This window comes from Tupaia chinensis, unplaced genomic scaffold, assembly GCF_000334495.1.
Source record: "Tupaia chinensis unplaced genomic scaffold, TupChi_1.0 Scaffold000484_1, whole genome shotgun sequence".
Taxonomy (NCBI): Eukaryota; Metazoa; Chordata; class Mammalia; order Scandentia; family Tupaiidae; genus Tupaia; species Tupaia belangeri.
This window is the reverse complement of record NW_006159996.1, coordinates 748,274-762,538: the sequence shown is the minus strand read 5'-3', so window position 1 is coordinate 762,538 and position 14,265 is coordinate 748,274. Positions and strand designations below refer to the sequence as shown.

General features: G+C 57.2%; 1 protein-coding gene and 1 long non-coding RNA gene across 2 annotated transcripts in view; one reads left to right on the top strand and one right to left on the bottom strand.

Moving 5' to 3' along the window:
• Nucleotides 1-5,650, top strand: part of LOC102489945 (uncharacterized) — a 7,338-nt gene extending 1,688 nt beyond the window's left edge. Inside the window, exons 2-3 of the long non-coding RNA XR_335652.3 lie at nucleotides 2,941-2,943; nucleotides 5,640-5,650. This is a non-coding gene — a long non-coding RNA (uncharacterized LOC102489945). The remainder of the gene's footprint in view (nucleotides 1-2,940; nucleotides 2,944-5,639) is intronic.
• CXXC5 (CXXC finger protein 5) overlaps nucleotides 1-14,265 on the bottom strand; it is a 38,049-nt gene that overhangs the window by 1,469 nt on the left and 22,315 nt on the right. The window contains 2 exon segments of the mRNA XM_027774827.1: nucleotides 1,114-1,653; nucleotides 1,655-2,184. Of these exon segments, the coding sequence (XP_027630628.1) occupies nucleotides 1,114-1,653; nucleotides 1,655-2,023 (909 nt within the window). The 5' untranslated portion in view covers nucleotides 2,024-2,184.

Here is a 14,265-nt window from a genome sequence, read left to right as displayed (position 1 = left end):
AGAGACAGACCTCTGTCCCTGGCCCAAAGGCAACAAGCGCAGTGGCTGTGGTGCGTCTGGGGGCTATTTCCTCAATGAGCATGTCAGCGTGTGCACCAGCTATGTACATGGGAGCGTGCCTCGCGCTGAGCTAGACTACGTCATGTACGGGGCTGAGAAGGGGGAGGATCTCGATGATTTTTCAAGAGGCTGGGTCTACAAGCGCATGTGTATTGGGCATCTGTGTGCGTGCGTCTACAAGGGAATAAGTGGGTGCCTTTATGTGCAAACAGGAGAGCGGGCGTATGAGGCCTAGGGCTGGGGTTGGGGAAGGTGGCCAAGAGGCCGTGGCTGGGATAGCGTTGTTGTTTTCTAACTGTTCTGGGTATCTGCATCAAGTCCACTTGCATGAGGTGGGGACAGGGGGCAGGGACAGCAGGCTGAAGATGCTTCTGTACCTAGGCCTGGCACTCCAGCTAGGTTACCACATCTGGAGTTCAGGGTCAGGCCCCACCACAGAGGTGGAGAGAAAGCAGCACAGGAGTCTCTCTGCCTTCTCCAAGCCGATCCCACAGTGGACCGGCTGTTCCTGTACCCCAGGCTCATGGTCATTCCCTAATCCCAGGCCCCTAAAAATCCATCAACTAAGTGCGCCCAGGCTGAGGGCTCTCCTGGCCTCAAAGCGAGGCAAACAGCATTCTCCAGAGCAGGGTGCTGTTCCACCCTGTGGTGTGGGGGAAAGGCTAGACTTTGGATGGGCAAGGGAGTCCCGGAGTCTTAGGTTGTGGACTGGATGCTTCAGGACATGTCCAAGAGTCAAAACTCAGAAACTGTGTAGGAGTCTCAATATCTGGCCCAGAAGCCCAGGATAGGGACCAGAACCCCAGAGCCTGGCTGGGGGTGTGAGGCTCTCGCCCGGACTTTGATGCTCGCCTTGTAATCTACAGCCTGACGGGATCTCAGGATGTGGCTCTGACTTTCGGGGCAGTGAAGTGGTGTCTCGAAGCCCCAGGGACTGGCTGGGCATACCCCAGACTCTCACCTAGGTAGGACAGGTAGGGTCAGGGGTGGGGGTGGGTTTGGACTGCCAGACAGACACAAGAGCCCACACACCTCCCTCTAAGGCGCCGTTACCTCCAGAGCAGCGGAAGGCTTCTTTTTGAGTTCCTCACATTTTCTGAATTTGCAAATCTGATGGCCAGTCTTTCGGTTCCTACAACTGCTGCACTGCTCGCAGTTGATGCGCCTCCGGCAGGGCGCACACATACCGCAGCGTTTCCGCTTCTTCTTGCCCGAGCTGATGGCGGAGGCCAGCTCTCCCTGCATGGGGTACTCGGCCAGGCCGGCCATATGCAACGCACTTTCCGCCAGGAACACGCCTGCCGGGGTCATGATGAAGAGGCCTGGATTGATGGGGAAGGCGCCCAGGTAGGGGAAGTCGGACTGGCCGTTGAGAGCTTCGGCGCCCGCCACGGCCTCCATGTCAGGCAGGCCAGCACCTGCCTCGCTCATCAGCGGTAGGTGCTCCTGCACCACGCGCTTCAGCATCTCCGTGGACTGCGCAAACTGCTGCAGCGTCAGCTGTCCCTCGGCTGCCAGCTCCGTGGCCCGCTCCGCCTTGCTCAGCAGGCTGGCCACAGCACCACTTTTGTGCTTTGAGGTAGGGTTGCTTTTTGCCCCCCGCCAGGGCGCCCGCCAGGTCATGCCCGTTGGCCAACAGGGAGGCGGCAGCAGCTGCTGCAGCAGCCTTGTCAGCGGACTCCCCGCCCATCATGCTGCCACTGCCACTGCCACCACTGCCACCAAAGGAAGAGTAGTGGGAGAGCGGGCGGGAGCGGCGCAGGCTCTTGTTGAGGGGTTCGCTGATGATACCGCTCTTGTTCCGACGCTCAGGGGGTGGGGCATCATCCGCCACTGAGGCTGGCGTGGCAGAGGCGCCCCCTGCCACTCTTTCTGTTTTTTTTGCCGTCTTGGAGCCGCTACCACCGGTGTTGCTGCTGCTACTGCCGCCGGCATCCTGGGAGCCACCGCTGAGGCTCGACATGATGGGGCCGAGGCCCAGACCCCACTGCCAGGGAGCCTGCCAACTGCCGGGGGGGCCACAGATGAGCACCTGGCCCTGCTGCCCACAACAGAGATGCCTGGGGGGGCCTCGCTGCTCAGGGCAGGCACATGATCAGGTGTCCACGTGGAAGTGTCTTCACTCTGTCAGGGCAAGAGGATACAGGGTCACAGCAGTGGTACACACTTCTTCCTTCAACACGCCACCCCCACCCATAAGCTGACGAGGCACAGCTTAAACGGCAAGCCTATCTTGGGTAGGAATTTTTTATTTCTACTATCTTGCTTAAGACTCACCAGAACCCTATAAAGTGGTGGCTGATAATCTTTTTCTTTTTTATTTAAGAGTTTTTTCGCCTTTTAAAAAATAATTATTTTAATTTAATTTATTCATTTACTTTAATTTGATGAGAGAGACAGAGACAGAGAGAGTGAGAAAGCAAGCCGTCAGGACTCGAACCATGGTCAGCCATGTGGGAGTGTCCAGTGCCTTAACCACCATGCCACCTGCTGCCCTTTTTTTTTTTTTTTTTTTAAAGAATTATTTTAAAGAGTTTATTTCTTTCATGAGAGTGAGAGAGAAAAACAATCACCCCCAAAAGAGCAATAGGGTCTCATGCTGTGATCCTCCCCCCCAGCCCTCCTAGCCAGCCAGGATCAAAGGTGTGCACATCCAGGGTCTTCAGGTTGACAGGGGAAGTGAACCATGAGCCTCCACATGGTTCCAGCTTCACTTGTGCAGTGCATTACTGCGTTACTGCTGTGCCACCAAGCCAGCCCAGTCCGATTTTCTCAGATGAGGTGAGAAGTTTAGGAGGATGAGCACTAGGCCTGGGACACAGGTAGTCTCCACAGTCCCAATCTGCCCTGCCAGGGTCTGGGGACACCCGGTAGAGGCAGGCAGTCCTTTCTGAGCTGGGGGGAAGCTGCAGATGCTTAACTTCAAAGGGGCATAGTCAGCTCACTTCCTACTCTCCCTCCACCTGACCCAGCTAAGGATAGGAACGCCGGAAGACAGTAGACCAAAAAGTCTGAGAAGCCGGCCCTGGATCCCCATGTGGCAAGTTCTTTAAAAAAAAAAAAAAAAAAAAATTAACTTATTTTTTTTACCAGAAAGGTACAGAGTGGGAGAAAGGGAGGGAGACAGAAAGTGAGAAAACAAGCCACCAGGCCCAGGACTCGAAACGTGGTGGGCCATGTGGGAGTTCGGCATCCTTAACCACCACACCACCTGCTGGCCCCTCTCATGTTAAGAGTTCTTAATATATGCCAGTTATTTCAACATTCTGACAATTGCAGTAAAGGAACCAGCTTGTCTTTGTTTAACCTAGAGTTTGCCAGGAGTACAGAACCCTTATTTCTTGTTTCTTAAACTTTATTATTATTATTATTACTTTAAATTTGACAATGAGAGAGAGAGGAAGAGAGGAAAAGTGAGAATGCAAGCTGGCAGGTCCAGGACTCGAATCACAGTTAGCCATGTGGGAGTCAAGAGCTTCTAACCACCATGCCACCTACCAGCCCCCAGAGGCCTTCATCTCTCTCTCTCCTCCCACAAAGGGCCAAGCAGCACTGGGCCAGGGGAACAGCCTTCCCTTGCAAGAGTAGGAGGACATGCTTGTGCACACACCAGCTCACACTTCCTTCTCTGCTCCCAGACCACATTCATTATCATCTCAGACCCCGCTCTTGTCACCACTCAGGCCTTACTGCTGTGCTTTGGCCTAGCTCCCAGACTGGGGAGGGGGCACAGGCCTCTCAAAGCCTGCAGAGAAGGGCTTCCCGGGGAGAGGGCCTAGGGAGGACCTTGAGAGATGTGTGGGCTAGAGGTAGGAGGGGCCTGTGCTAGGGGTAGGTGGGGGTCAGGAGAGTAGGTGTGATCCTCCAGGGAGTGGAGCCGAGCTGGAGCCTGTCCTTTGACTATCTCTCCCTTTCTGAAATGCTCCTTCACAGGATGGGCCTGCTCCTCTCAGACCCCAAACCAGTTACAGTACCTGCGCGGACATCTCCCTGGCTGACAGACACAGTCCAGATGGAGCAAGGTGACAGTTCCTTAGCAGTCTGGCTCTCTAGTGCCCCTTACCTGTCTGCTGCTTGGGCCCAACACCCCCAGGAGAGGGGTGGGAGGTTAAGGCCTAGTTCCTAAGCAGCCAAGTGGAGATGCATTATCTGGACCTCGTCCCCCGGCAACCCCACCATCTCCCAGTCACAGGACTCTGTCTAGGGAGATCATCTAGTTCCACCCTCTGCAGTTAGACGGGGAGGCCCTAAGCAGGCAGGGCCCTCTGTCCCAGGTCTGTTAGGGAATCCCACAAAGAGGGGCAAGTGGAGGAAAGGAAACACCTCTGTCTCAGGGTGAGACAAGTGGCAGGCATCGACAACCAGACACACCCTGGCCATCACTGGGCCATCTTGGGCTCCTTCCTATTGAAGGTGCATCGGTGGTGAGGAAGAGCCAGGCAAGCTGCAGAGTCCAGCAGAACAGACATGGAGGGCCTGGCAGAGATCAGAAGACCAGGGGTATCAGAGGTCAAAGCTGTGAGAAGAGAAAGACCATCCATTCCCAGGATAGCTGGGCTCTGCCCCACCTCCTAACTGTGAAGCCCTGGCTGACTTTTCAGCCCCCTTCCTCAGAGACTGGTGACCCCTCCAGGTATTGGTGACCCCGGTTAGGTGTTGGGGACCTGTGAGTTCTAGGCTGGAAACTACTAAGGCAACCCATCCTGCTCCTGTTCCTGCCCTGGACCCAGCAGCCCGGACAGGGTTAGGGGAGAAGACAGAGGCAGGTGTCTATGGGCTGAAGGGGTGAGAGGGGAGGAGGCTGCGCCCCAGCCCGTGTGCACCCCCGCCTCTGCGGCCTGCTGGCTGGTGGCAGAAATCGATAGCTGCATTAACGCTGCTCTTGCTCTGCTCGTTCCCCCCTCCTCCCAACTCCAGGATCTGGCTCTGCGTGCAGGGCGGGCAGGTCAATTAGAAGTCAGCTCCCTCCAACACAGCCGGCCTGCTCAGTCGGCTCGCTCTGGCTGAGGCTCTCAGCTTTTGTCTCTGTGACTCTCTATTGGTGGGGACCAAACCTCACGTTCTGTTTATGTATGGCCTCGCAGTTCCTTGGATCTTCCCGGTTTGCCTTTCCTCCGGGACCACCCGTCCCCAGGCCCCCTCGTGCTAAGCTTGAGACCAGAGGACGTGATATGTCACCGAACAGGTGCTGCAGGCAGAACACCAGGGTTGGTCTGTCACAGATGTGACACGGGGGAGGTCAGGACAGGGACTGGCCCATAGGGGAACTGTCCTCAACCACAGTAGGCAGGTACCAACATCTGGCCTTCAGGCGTGTTCCAAACCTCCCTCTGTGCCTGGCTCATGTTCTCCCTCAGACCTGGGAAAAACTGATGCTCTGGTCCCAGTGGACCCCTGACCCCAGGCCCTGTTTGCCCTACTTCTAGAAGGGGAGGACAGAGAGGGGACGCGTTCCCGGGCGCAGCTTTCTACTGCAGGGAACACGGCAACCCCCTACCAGGCCAGGAAGGGCCTGGCAGTGCCCAGGCAGCAGGGGAGGAGCTGGGGCTGCGTTGAAGCGGAGCGGGAATGAGCGGGAGGGAAGCTGGCGGGCAGGCGGGCGGCGGCGGGCGCATCCATCATCGGCCCTGCCAGGAACGCATCCAGCCCCCAAAAAGAAATACTGCGCCTGAGGAGGGACAACAAAGGGCTCCGTTTCATCAGCAATGCGGAGCCAGCGCCCCGCCGCCCCGCCAGCCGCGGTCAGCCCACAAAGGACCCCTTTGTCCGTGCAGGAGCCGGGCGGCCGGGAGCTGGGACCAGGGGCTGAGGGGGCGGGGACAGAGCCCAGGGGGTGGAGGGGGGCCGGGGCTCTGTCATCGAGGGCTGGGGGGCAGAGGGGGCTATAGTACAGGAACAGGTGGTGGGGACAGAGAATCCTGAGACCGAGAACTGAAGGGGTGGGTCAGAGAAAAAGGGGACCTGCAGTGGAGGGGGCGAAGGGTCAAGGTGAGAAGACAGAGTGCACTGTGGGCAGAAGGGACCCGGGGACCCAGGGCACCTAGGCCAGGGACTCAGGTCTGAGAGATGTGCAAACAGCCCTGAGGCAGGAGTCCCAGACCCAGGGCTTGGGACCAAGACAGGGCAGTTGGGCATGTCCCCAGGAGAGGGAGGCAGAAGCAGGGGTTGAGGAGGGAGGAGTGGTGGCCACCAGATGGGACCCATGGCTTCAGGCATGGACCTGGACGTGGAGATGGGGAGGAGGGTGGCAGCAGGGCCCATCTCCTATGGGCTCAGGCTCCTAGGGCAGGTTGGCCAGAAGGGCAGAGTCACAGCCTCCTGGCAGTGAGGCCACTCCTGCCTCCCCAGGCTCCTGTTAGCCCGGGAACCAAGGCAGACTCCCGGGCTCCCTTGCCTGCCTAGCACTACCAGCTAGCCTTTACCGAGCACCTACTGTACCCGAGGCCCTGTGCTCTAGTGCATCTGGTGTCCTAGCTCCTGGACGCCGCCCCAAACCCGGACAGATAGGAACTAGTAGTCAATTTCAGACACGAGGAAATGAGCTCATAGAGGCTCAAGCTGTCCACCCGAGGCCAAACAGCTGGGACCCACTAAGGACAGAACTGGAACCCAGGGCCCAAGTGCTAGTCACTCCGTTCTCGATCCCCTTTGTTCTACCTGGGCAACTGACAGAATGGCAGGACAAGGTGACCCAGCCACCCCTGAAGTTCCCCGCCTTCTAGGATTGTTACCGTGCAGTGCCTGTCACCGCGCCATGGCCGGGGGTGAGCTGTCACAGACCCCAGGGGACTGCCCCCACCTGGGGGGCCAGGAGATGCCCAGGCAGGAGTCAGCATGCTGAGTCAGTGACATCATAATGCCAGCTGGCAATGAGGTCATCAGAGGTGGTGGCAGTGCCCTCACTCCACCCTCAGCCCCAGAAGAAAGTGCCTCACTCCACCCCCAGCAGGGCTCTGTCCTAAACCCTTCAGGCCAGACGGCACGGAGGAGGAGGGGACATCTGGGACGGGATGTGCACATGCTGTCTGCACGTAGACACATACGCTGGTGGCCCACGGCAGACATTCTAGATGTTCAGCTGCCCGCGTCCCCCCACCTACCCTGACAGCAGCCATGCTCTGTGCTGCTGGGGATGCGACAGGACACAGATGGGGAGAAGGGCGGCAGCAGGGTTCACGGGGTGAATGGGAGCTGCGCTGGTGGGTATGTGAACCAGCCAGAGAGCTGGAAGGGGGTCTTCCTGGAGGAAAGGACAGCGGGGCTAAGAGTTAAAGGTAAGGAAAGTCTATCAGAGGGGACACAGGCCTGACAGAATTCCCGACATGAAGGAACAGGTAGAAGGTGCAGCTCTGAGATTGCCCAGGTCCCCGCTCAGCAAGGCCTTGAGGCCAGGGGTAGTATTTCAGTTTCATTTATTTCTTCCATGAGACAGACACAGCACCCCCAGGAGGGTCTGGACACCACAACCCACCCCTGCCCCAGCCAGCCCTGGATCATGGGCACACATGTCCTGATACACCCAGAGAGAGCTCCATGTGTAAGTCCTGAACCAACCTTACCATATAAATCAGCCTTGGAGTATTGCTTTTATTTTATTTTATTTATTTATTTTATTTTATTTTTTTCCCGAGAGATTTTTGCTATAGGGCGCGTGCGCTCGCCAGACAGACAGAGAGAAAGACATAGAGACAGAAAGCGAGAAATTATCCCCCAGTGGGGATGGTCACGCCGCAATCCCTTCTCCTCCATTCTCCTCTCGGGATTTTGGGCACGCATGCACGCACACGCGCCCGGCGTGAGTTTTAAGCCACCGGGTCTGGGACGCGAACCGTGGCCGACTACGTGGGAGTCCAGCGACATAGCCATTAAGCTAACTGCTGGTTCCTTGCTTTTATTTTTTTTAAGAATAATTATTTAACTTTATTATTATTATTTTCCAGTTTGATCAGATGGGGGCAGGGTGTGAGAAAGTAAGCCACCAGATTCAGGACTTGAACCATGGTCAACCCTATGGGAGTCCAGCGCCTTTAGCCACCACGCCACCTGTCAGCCTCAAGTATTACATTTTATCGGTGCACCACTGTCCAGCCCCAGGGTTTTTTAAACAGCTTTATTGAGGTCTAGTTTACACATACTATAAAATCCATCTGTTTTATTATTTTTTCTCTTTTTCAGTTTTGCTAGAGGGCATGTGCACTCATTAGAGAGAGACAGAGACAGAGACAGAAAAAAACGTGAGAAAGCACCCTCCATGGGGACAATCTTACTGCAATTCCTTCTCTTCCATCTCTCCCTCCTTAGGGGATTTTGGGTATGCACGTGCCCAGGCCAGGTGTGTTCCTCAAGGCATCAGGCCCAAGCCAGCCGTGTGAGATCCAAGTGCCTGGGGGACCAGCAGTGGGTGTAATGGCTATGTCTCCGGATTCCCATGTAGTTGACCATGGTTTAAACTCACATTGGGCACGTGTGCATGCGCGCCCAAGATCCCATGAGGAGAACGGAGGAGAAGGGATTGCGGCGCGGCCATGCCCCATGGGGGGTGATTTCTCGCTTTCTGTCTCTTTCTGGAGAGCGCACGCGCCCTATAGCAAAAACCTCTCTCAAAAAAAAAAAAAAAAAAAAAAAGGGATCTGGGTGCCTTCAACACCACGACATGGACTGGCCCCAAATTCATCTGTTTGTAAGTGTATAATTCAACGGTTTTTAGTAAACTCACAGAGTTGTGTAACTATCACCACTTCAAGGGCAGGCTTTGACCAAAAGCACTGCCCCTCTTCTATACCTGGCTGACTGGAACAACCCCTCACCCTCCCGTTGGGGAGGCTACATTTCTTAAAACCACCATAGTGAGAGACATGGGTAGATACACACACTCTTCCCAACGATTCCAAGCACTCTTCAGACATCCCCCTCATGGCCTCCCACTCACTGTGAGGGGTAGGTGTCCCCTGGCCTCCAAGGGAGGTGAGCTGGACTGACCGGTGGCTGTTAGACTGGGGGGGTGGGAGCAGACTGCAGGCTACAGTGGGTGAACTGATGCAGGGAGAGAGGGGGGTATTCCATCTCTGATTGCCATGATTCAGCCTGGGGAGTTTCCAGAGCGGAAAATGGCCCGTTCAAGCCCAGGAAGATGCACATGGAGACACTGGTCTTGGAGGCAAGGAGAGATGCAGCCCTGGTCAGAGGGCACAGGGCACAGATGTGCTTGGCATAGCCATGGTGGATACACTACACTGACACGCTGACCACAGTCAGCACTCAGTAGGCAGTGACAGTCCTTGGTATTACTTTGCTCTCCCAGGACCGATGGCCAAGGACAGGGTGGGGAGCTGCTGTCAGACTTCCTTGACTCCATGGTCTTCCTCCCAGGGTGGGTGCCACCCCCTGGCCCGAGCACTGGAGCATGCTGCTGACACAGTGTCTGAGAAAACCCCTGGAGTGCGTAGGCCCCTGTGCTCCCTTACAGAGCTCCCCCACACAGCTGCAGGAGGGGGTCACCCATTCATAGACAGCAACACTAAGATGCCAGGCAGGAAGTATTCCATGACCTGGGGAGACAGATAAAGAGTCCAGGCTACCTCTGATAAAACAGAGCTTTTGGGGCCAGCAGGTGGCATGGTGGTAATGGTGTTGTACTCCCACATGGTGGACAGCAGTTCAAAACCGGACTTGGCAGCTTGAAAATCATGCCAGGCGTATGTGCCCAAAATCCCAAGAGGAAAGTGGAGAAGAAGGGATTGTGGCGTGGCCATCTCCCGGCAGGGTGGGTGGTGGTGGTAGTGTTGGTGTGATTTCTCACTTTCCCCCTTTGTCTCTCTCTAGCAAGTACAAGTGCCTTATGACGACAACCTAAGGAAAAAACAAAACAAAACAAAACAAAAAAAAACAGGGCCTTCCTCAATAGGTACCTCCCTCTTTGGGCCAGGCTCCCTCCCTGGAAGAGCGCACTAATCAGAGGCCCTTCCTCATTTTGCGACCTGGGCAAATGGCCTCCTATTTGTCACATGGGACCATGAGAGCATGGCTACGTGTGTGGGGCCCCCTCCTATGTGTCAGACCTCGTGTAATCATCCCATCCGCCCTCTGAAGGAAGTCCTATTACTGCCCCACTTAGAGCAGACAATTTGCTACGGTTATCATGATGAAGAAAGGAGGCCCTGCCTACTTAGGATCCCCTGGATTTGGATGAAATGTTTCCCAAAGTGGTGATGCTGAGTGACACCTATCTGGAACTGGCGCCTCCGTACCTACTCAGGCCTGCCCTCCTAGGGGGGGCCTCATCACGGCCCAGTCAGGGAACATAGCGAGACCCGGCCCAGGCTATCAGAGAGGACACTCTGTCCTTCTGGAGCTCCTGCATCCACAGGACGAGGTCTGTGGCTCTGCTGACTTTGACCAAACCCCTGTCCCCCTACTAAGCCTGTTTCCATCTGTAAAATGGAGAACGGTTCCTGCTATTCACCTCGAAATACCGAAGTCATGATCCCAGAGCGCCCGTGGGAAGGGAGGTAGATACAGAACAAAAATATTCCAGGCACTGACCCCTCCCACCTCCAAATTCCAAGAGGGCCTGAATGGGCTGGTGACAGGACTGCAGGCAGGGAATGGAGATGTGGAGAGAAGGGTTTTGAGCAGGTCTCAGGGTGGAGACTGAGCCCCTAGGTGATGCAAGAGCACCCAGCCCCTCCCAAGGACGTGCTAATGCGGGTTCCTCAGAATGAACACACTCTCTGCCTGCATCTTCCCAATGGATTCTCTACAGTCCTTTAACTACTATCCCCATTTCACAGATGAGGCAACTAAGGCAGAGTTACCTGCCTAAGGCCACAGGTGAGCAAGTGGCAGAGGCAGGAACTGAACCCGTATGACTCTAGGATCTGGCTCCCCAACACTGGCTCTAGGCTCCTGAGGCACACGGAGGCCTCCCTTCAGCTGGAGGATGGGAGCCAGTTTCGCTCTTGGGCTTTGGGCAAATCACACTGGAGTGCTGCTGCAGAGAAGTCTGCAGTGGTGTCCCAAGGCCCAGGAAAGACGGGTAGGGGCTGCGGGTGGGCCGGACAGGCCAGCCTGGGCCAGAGCTCCGGGCATTCCGGAGGCCTCCGCAGGAAGCAGAACGGGACGGAAACCGGCTCCTGCCTCCTCCCCCAGAATCCTGTGGGCAGCCCAGCCGGCCGCACAGAGGCCCTCTTTGTGCCTGCCCCAACCCGCCACCCGCGGCTTTCCCAGGGTTTTGAGTTTCCTGGGGGGGTGGGAGCCCAGCCATCATGAAGCCTCCATCTACCTCCCCCTCTGGGGGTGGTCACAGCAGTCCACAGCTGGAAGAGGGAGTAGATGGCCAGGGCTACCCCAGAGACGCTGTTGGGGGAGGCCCTGAAGTCAGCCTACATCCCATTCCCCATGTTAACACACTCTTAGGCTGGAGGTGACCAGAGACAGAGCCTGAGAGGTTCCCCCCAGCTTGCCTCTCTGCCAGCAACCACCAAACCTGTCATGACGCACCTGGACCCCTTTCTCCCATCGCACTGTAGCCGGGCACTCTCGGGCCAGGGAGGTCTGCTAATGAGGCTGGCCAGGTGGGCCAGGCAGGCATCTGCTGAGCCAGCATTTCTCACTCTCCTGGGGCCCCCTGGGTATACAGGGCTCAGCAGAGGCCTGGAGCTCACTTGCCAGCACTGTGGGGGACAAAAGCCCCGAGTGGCACAACTACTCCGGGGACACAGGGCACCTGGGAGTGAGCACAGGAGTTGGCAGGTGTCCTTCTGCAATGTCTGTGTCCACAGGACTGGCTGGGGGACCAGTAGCAGCACAATGCACAGGCACGGCTCCGTGTGCCTGCCTGGGAGGTGTCAGAGGGCTGCATGCTGTGTGTACACATGTGCCTGGAGCCTGTTAGGATGTACAGGCGAGTGTGTTGTCACAGATGTCGCTCTCTGGGGACTGGAGCATGATGTACCCAAAGGGCTAGCAGACCAGCCCAGGTGGCCTAACTGTGACCGCCTGGTAAGGTGGAGGCATGTACTATCCATACCTGTGAATGTCCTCACCCACTCACTGTGCATGTGGACAGCAGAGAGATTTACGTGGCGGGTGGATGTTTGTGGGTTCCTGACCTGTGTGTGGACATCTGTGCCTCATGAACACCAGTGTGAGTGTGCACGCGTGCATACACTTTGCACTGTGGCAGGGGTTCTCGGATATATATGAGTCTGGGACCTGGCTGGGATGGAGATGGTGCAGACAGGAACTGGTACCAGGTGCTAGGGCCCCCATGCAAACAGGAAGCTGCCCACAGGTGTGCCCGGGCTGCGGTGGGGGGGCTGGGCTCCACCCACTTGCAGTTTGTCCCCTGAGAAAACAACCCCCAGTTCCACTAGCCAAGAGGCAGGCTCAGCCACAGGGAGGCACCTGTCTTGTCTGCTGTTCAAGGTCCAACAGCTCTGGCCGCGTCTACCCGCCTGCCTGGCCTAAGCGTGGAAAAAACTGGAAAACAAAAGCCCCCAGACCGCAGGCCCTCCCTGCAGAGGCGTGGGGGAGGCAGGCAAGAGGCGGGAGGCTGAGGGGAGGGAGGGAGGTGTCGCCGCAGCCCCGGAACACAAAAATAATGAGGCGAGAGGGGCCATGGGGCCGAGCCGGCTGGTTCCGGAGTCGCTATCTGACCTTGACAGATGCCACAGCTGGGCGCCTGGAGAGGAGCCGCTGCAGCCACAGTGCTGCAGCACCCCCCCACCTCCCCCAGGCCAGGGTCGATGGCGGCTCAGGCAGCAGCCCCACCAGGAGGGAGCAGGGAGACCTCAGAGCACCTCCCAGTCAGGGTGTGTGTGTGTGTGTGTATAGGGTGGGGGGTCTGGAGGTAAGGAAATGGGGGCAGGGCCACTGTGGGGCAAGGGAGGCAGCAACGGGGTCTCCTGAGGGTGCCCCAGCCCTCAGGTGTGGCTACGTGTGTGAGAAACACACAGAGCGTGCCATTGTGCTTGTGTGGCTTTGCTGTGAGGCTATGTGTGGAGAAGGGAAGCAAAGTGTGAGTGTGGGTGTGACAGAGACAAAGACTGTACTTGTGTGCATGTCCTTGGGGGTCACACAATGCTGGAGACAGGCTACACTGGCCCTGAAACGGGTGTGGCCACATCACTGGGGGTGGGCTCTGATCATCCCCTCCACCTTCAACAGCCACAGTGCCCTGGAGGTGGGCACAAGTCATGCTGGGACTGAGGTAGGTGAGTGCCCAAGAAAGTCGCAGGGCCCTTGCCCCCACCCTGTTACTGGCAGATGGAGAAGAGGTTCCCAACAGCCCTACCTGGCCTACGCTCTCTCCCACTGTGGTGGCTGCCCCAGACACTCAGTGATGGGCACAGGGCTGGGCACCATCACTCTGGGGACATCACGGGGGGCTGGGGTGCACGCTGCAGGAGGGGATGCTGGCTGGAGGTGGATTAGCAATTCCGAGCACTGGCTGCATAATTAAAAAATCATTACGGCAGGCGGGCAGGCAGAGCCGAGTGTGAGCTCACGCTCTGAGCGGGCGGGGACACTGCCATGGCGCTCCCCCTCCCACCGCTTCCCCGAGGAAAAATCCCACCTGCTAATATAATTATGGAAAAACACAAGCACGGAAATTCGGTTTCAGCAAACAACGTGCCTGAGTGCCCAGGGCCTGCCTGGCCCTTAGCACAGGGAGCAAGCTGGTCAGGGGCACCTGGGGCTCGGGGCAGTGAGGAGCAGGCCCTGCTGGGCCAGCTCTGACCTCCACCTGGTCAGCAGTCCCCAAGGGGGCGGGGCATACAGAGCCCAACTCTCCACATCTCAGGTCCAGGAGGAAACTGGCCAGTCCTGACAGTCGGTAAATGGGGAAACCGAGGCTAAGACACCTGCATAAGGTCACTGTGGCAAAGTGGGTAGGACTGGATCCCGCTGCACCAATGTTGAGCACCTCAGGGGCTTCAACACCCCCTTCTCCTGCTATGGACCCTCAATCTTCCCGCTTACTCGTCATCACCCCAGCACGTCCACTCTGGCCTGTCCCCCAGCACTGCTCAGAACCTATCCTGTGGTGCAGAGGTGTGGAGCCCCAGCCTCCTGGTTCAGGGACAGGGCGTCCTGGGCTCGTCTGGGTTAAGCCAGGCGAGCAGAGCTGGCTCAGGCCCCAGGAAACGTGGCCAGCTCTGGGGCACAGGCCCCAGAACGGCAGGAACAGCCGCCATCACCTCG